The sequence below is a fragment of the Pygoscelis adeliae genome, unplaced genomic scaffold, assembly GCF_000699105.1.
Source record: "Pygoscelis adeliae isolate BGI_AS28 unplaced genomic scaffold, ASM69910v1 Scaffold431, whole genome shotgun sequence".
NCBI lineage: Eukaryota > Metazoa > Chordata > Aves > Sphenisciformes > Spheniscidae > Pygoscelis > Pygoscelis adeliae.
In genome coordinates this window covers 184093-189863 of record NW_008824047.1, presented here as the reverse complement: position 1 = coordinate 189863, position 5771 = coordinate 184093, and the positions used below count along the sequence as shown (strand labels likewise).

The window sequence follows — 5771 nt, the reverse complement described above, 5'->3', positions numbered from 1 at the left end:
CCTGCCGGCTCAGCTTGCCTCTCACCTCCTTGCCCACCACCCCTTCCCCGCATTCCTTGTGTGGCATCAATTTCCCCTCCGAGTGCCTTCCATAAGCCAGGAGAAGACACCATAAGCATGTGCAGAGGTCTTCTGTCCCACACTGTGTGTGGTGGCCATCACCCAACAAGGCAACCAAGGGGAAGCCATCCCGCGGCAGCACCTGCTTTGGAGCCTGCCTGTCCTCTCCATTTCTCCGCAATGGGCGCCGTGCTCGGCGAGTCACACAGCACGGCTGGCAGAGCTGTCTGACTCATTTCTCTCTACTCCTCCAGCTGATGTGTTTGGAGGAACACGCTGCTCTGACAAGGTGACACATCCTGAGAAAGCCCACACTGCTGAAGACATCTCCCTGCTCCTTCTACCAGGAGCACCCAGCGCAATAGCAGTTTGCAGCTCTTTTTCATTCCTCCCCAGTCAAATAAGCCCCAAGCATTTCTGTTTGATTTTCCTGAGGGCTATAGAACAGATGTCAATCAGGAGAGAGGAGCCCTGAAATCCCACATTTTTGAAGGTATCTCATAAACACACAGATGTCAGTAGAGGCGCTTGGAAAGGAAGGGCAATTGCTAACGGAGAAACTGCATTAAAAACCCAGTGTGACTGCTGTTCAGCTGCAGCAGTGTTAGCAGCCTATGTTGGATTCTTCGTTTGGCAGAGGCAACTACCCTTGAATCAGTTGGTTTGGCTCAATTTCTTGTGGAATAATAAAGTTCAGTCCATTGTATTGCATAATCTGGAGTGTCTTCAACCTGCTTCAGTAGTAAAGTACTTAATCTCATACAGCTCTGGGAGGGGTTACGAACTCAAAATTAAGTCAGTACAAATCTATCAGGAGCCTAAGCAATAAGAGGATGAAGAGAGAAGTGTCCAGGAGGCAGGGGGAGGTCGGCAGCCTGTCTCTGCTTTGATGCCTCTGACTTGCGGAGGAAGGAAAGGAGAAAACCGTGGCGTTACACACTGTTGAAATGTCCCAGGACCCAACACAGTTCCCATCTGCAGAGCAGCTCTCATAAACACTGAGGATTTACCCATCAAACTCAAGTTTGGAAATGTGCCTGGATGTTTCCAAGGAATCTGAGGAAAGATGTTTCTGTTTCTGGACAATCAAAACTATCACATTTCCCGGCTACAGCAAGGATCTCTAACTGAAAAATGTGCAAATGTGTTTTACCAGGAGTGGGCACATCCCAAACAAGGGTAATCACAGAAACTCTTTTCAGCACTGCTCTATTTACATGTGTAAAATGTAAACTGAATGCATGACTGAAGAGGAAAATCTTTCCCCCAGTTGCCCTGGCGTATAACCGTAAACACCCTTGCTAAGTCCCCTTCCAGCTTTGGGAACTGAGACCAAAGCACCTATTGGCACCTATTGGCTTTACTCACGCTGTGAACCTGGCACGTGTGTTGGAGGAGCAACAGGGGACAGTGTTGGATCAAGATGAACCACTTTCAGCTACAAAAAATGATCATACCTCCCTCCCTTGCTCCTCAGAGGGTGATAACACTATGTGAATCCTTGTCCCAGGCATGCTAAAGGACTGTTACTTGCTCACAGAGGTCCACCAACACCCAGCCCAGCTACTCACAGCTGGTGCACGGGTCATACCCAAAGCCAGCTTTACTCTCCAAGTTAGTAAAATAACAGATGCCATTAAGAGCAGCTCTTTCAGGCTGATGTTGCAGGTCGTCCCAGGTAGAGCAGAGGGAAGCCCAGACGAGAGCGGGGAAAATCTCCGTCACCACCAAAGCAAACTCACAAGGGATTTTTCTGGCAGGGGAAAGTGTCCTCCAGAGCCACATTCGGACTGGGGTCTCCCTTGGACGGTGGAGCAGCTGCTGATTGAGCTGAGATTTCTGTCTCACAAACAGCTCCTTGAATTGCTCTTGGCATTGACTTTTTCCTGTTCAGCTAATTAAAAATCTGTCTTTGAGTCATAAGCCCCCATTAGTAATAATTTGCTTTGCACTTCTCCAGTGATTTATGGCTGAGATAGCAAAGTGCTTTAGAAACATTAATTAATCCTTCTAATACCCAAGGGACTGATCCACTCTCCGCAATGCACCATTGGTGGAGTAAATGTAGAAATCCCCAGGGTTTACTCCAAACTGCAGGCAGGGAGAGGGGAAGGGAGCAGCATCCAACCCAGTGAGCTCGTTTCGGCTGCCTGCATGCATCAGATGTGCAGTCAAAATAACAGCACTGAATGTGCAGCCATAAGCAAACCCAAGGCGCATCCAAGCTCTCTGCTCTCTGGCAGCAGCTCTTGCTGCTGTCCCTATCTGTCCGGGGTGGGAAGGGGAGCTGCGACACCCCAGCTCTGTTCTGCAGATCATGCCAGGAAAGGCGTGTGTGGACCAAAGCCATCTTCACCCAGAGCTCTGCAAGTGGCAGCGGCAGGGTCATTAATCAAAGCAACACTACTCGTGCTAACACATGTATTTCCCTTGCCGTCCTGCCCGTTTCTCCAATCTGCTTCTTGTACAAAGTTGCTTTTTCCCAGCTTGCAGTGCAGACCCAAGGCTGTCTCCCACACCCGAGATGCAGCTCCAGTCCTTGCCAGCGATAAGGACTGTTACCTCCATTGGCTTTGGAGAGGCTTTCATCCTTGTGCACACCAATGAGCCATTTGCCACCTGGTGTTGTCCCCATACTTTGAATGTCATCATCACAAGACTGCGGGGTGGAGCTGGCCATGCAGGGTGGTGCCAGAGATGGGGAAAGGTATAAAGGTCCCAGCATAGACTGCCAGAGACAGGATCTCTGAAAGCCTGAGAAGTGTCTCATTTCCTCTTTGCTGTCCCCAGTAAAGCATCACCTTGACCATGAAGGCAACTGGTGTTTTCCTGCTCCTCTCCCTGGCACTCTGCTGCTACCAAGGTGAGTGCAACATTTTGCTTAGGAGCCATTTCCTCTCCTTGCTAAAGCTCCCAGGTCTGCCGGGTGGGAAGGTGAGCCTGGGAACAGGCCAGCTGGTGCTGGGACCTTGCTCCGGCCCTGGGCAGGGAAAGCGACCGATCCCCAGAGAGTGCTGCAATGGCCAACGTGCATTAAACCAGTGATCTGTGAGCAAGCCTAAAGCAAAGGCTTTAAAAGGGTGGCTGGCACTTGCTCCCAAAAATGAACAGACCTGTTGGTCTGACACTCTTCCTTCAGGACTGGGATTCAGACCAGAGCTGGTGATTTCTAGGACACTGCAATTCTTTTAGAGTGAATAGGTGCTATTCTGGTTTTAAAAAAGCAAACCCAAGAAGACAGGAAACGTATCTATGCAAGGGAAAATGCAGCTCTCGCAACCAAAGTCAATTTAAGCCAACTGTGTTTTCAAAATCCCATATGGTGCAGAGGGATGAGAACATGAGCTGTTGCTGCTCTTCAGGTCCTGCTCACCAGCGATTTCTGCATTCGTGGGTTCATTCAGAACAGGAGGGTGCTTCTGAAACAAGTCCTCCGTCATCCTATTCACTATGCGGGGTTGCCATTGCAGAGCTCTCTGTGCACAAAATCTGGACTCATTTCAGATGAACTGAGCATGTAGTGAGTTACAGCTCCTGGGCCTGGACCAGTGCTAGTCCAAAGTAAAATCCCTGAAACCCTAAACAGTGTGGCTATCAAGTCCTCAGCACGAAACCATTTCACTCCACAGATTGCTAATGTAGATGTAGCCTAAATCCTCCATGTAGATGACTTCTGGATCTATAAGCAACCCAAGGTCTTCTTCTCAGTACTGCCTTTTGCTGAACAAATTCAGGTTGTTTTTCAAAATACACCCACCGCATGTTCCACCCAAGTGTTCCCAGCTTTCAGTTCAGGGCCAGTTTCTCCATGGAGAAGCCCACCAAAGTCATCGCTTGCTGCCACCAGCTTTCGTGTGAGACCTCAAGGTCCACCCATTTCTCCTTCTAGTAGAGACCTTCAGCAACTTGTCTTTTGCTCTGCTTCCTTGTGGTACAAACCCACTGACACCAGAAAAATCACCCTGGATTTACTCCAGCACTGGTCCAGCATCAGCAGGAGTTTCTCAGTTACCCATGAACGTGTGATAAGAGATAACAATAAGCCACCTTTGCTCGCTGGCAGGGAAAGTCACTAGAAGTGCATCTGGCCTTGACAGGGCCTTGCACCATCATGGTGTTTCTGCCAGGGGAAAGAGCCAGATGCAGTGGGGAGGGACCTGGCTGCAAAATGGGGGGAGATCCAAGGGAAGAAATTGTTTGCTGGGACAAAGGTGTCTGAGTGAAGACATAGAGTCCTCAGGCTAAAGCATCTTTAGTAGGTCTCCCTTGAAACCAGCCCAAGTGATGGGTGCTAAGGCATCTTCTCTCTCTCTCCACTCTTTCTCTAGGAAACGCTGAGACGGATGGAGCTGGTGGCAAAGGAACAGAGGTGAAGGCTCCTATTTTTGTGTAGCACAAGGGTGTGCCCAGCTTTGGTGAGACAGCACTAACCCATACACTGGGGAGCCAGAATTGCTAAGTACAGTGAAGTACAGTGAGCTGCTGGGTTGGCAGCCCAAAGATGCCAGTGCCTGGGAACCTCCTTCTACCTGCTGTGCCACAGCAAAATCCCAGTGATGGTACTGCTTTCCCACTGCATTTCCCCACACTCAGTGGAGGAAAACTGTTAATAAAGAGCTGAATATTGCTGGTACCTGCCAAGAAGATCAGAGCTCCCCTTACTCCCTAGCTTGCAAGTGCGAGGGCAGGTATCATTGTGGCATAAAAATAAGAACTGGGAAGAACATGATCAGGCACTGCCCATGGAGCATTACTCAATATTGTCACTCCTAAGGGTGTGCAGGAGTGCCAGGTGAAGTTCAGCTGGCCAAGGGACAGCATGGTGACAGGTAGTCCCAGTGTTTCTGAGGGTTCATAGCAGAGCTCTGAGCAAGCTGGGATGGGTTATCAAGATATACAAAATATCCACCTCCCTGTGAATGCAAAGCTCCTTCAGTAAACTGAAAGCATGTTTAATATTTTCAGCATTACCCTTTTGCATCTCCAGGCAGCTTGTGCCAACTATGACCTAAGAAAAGGTTGTACAAAGATCTTTGATCCCGTCTGTGGCACGGACAACCTCCTATACGGCAATGAGTGTCTGTTGTGCTTTCAGAACCTGTGAGTATCTGGACCTCCTGCAAGTCTAAATATCATGCAGACAAGGGCTACTACGTATGTTTGGGATTTCCTAGAAAGCATGCTGCTTGCATGCAGGTGGGTGGAGCGTGGGCAGTGAGCCCAGCACATCTGGCATGAATCTGGCCTCCCGCGCAGATGCTGCACCCGTTGCTCTGAGCATGTGGACTCCATCTGCGAAATAGGTCCGTTGCGTGTGGCTCGCAGCACACAAGCTGCCCACAAGCAGGGACTGCGCGGCCAAAACCTCCCCACACCTGCAGCTGCCAAGCTGCAGCGATTGCTCGGACCATGCTGGCGGGTGTCCAGGAACTCAGACAAATGGCAAAGTCCTCAAAGTCTGCCCAGATCTAGCATGCAGGCAGAAAAATATTTTTCCAGGTGACCTCAGATGTGGGGTGGCTGAGGAAAAACTATGTTTTTTCACCCCAGCAATTTATAGAATCATAGAATCATTAAGGTTGGAAAAGACCTCTAAGATCATCGAGTCCAACCGTCAACCCAACACCACCATGCCCACTAAACCATGTCCCTAAGCACCTCATCTACCCGTCTTTTAAATACCTCCAGGGATGGTGACTCAACCACTTCCC

At 49.6% G+C, this 5771-nt stretch overlaps 1 protein-coding gene across 1 annotated transcript; it reads left to right on the top strand.

Moving 5' to 3' along the window:
• Positions 1–2868: 2868 nt before the first annotated feature.
• Positions 2869–5164, top strand: SPINK1 (serine peptidase inhibitor, Kazal type 1). The gene is made up of 3 exons (XM_009333534.1): positions 2869–2923; positions 4389–4429; positions 5048–5164. The coding sequence occupies exons 1-3, from the start codon at positions 2869–2871 to the stop codon at positions 5162–5164; spliced, it is 213 nt and encodes a 70-aa protein (XP_009331809.1).
• Positions 5165–5771: the final 607 nt, after the last annotated feature.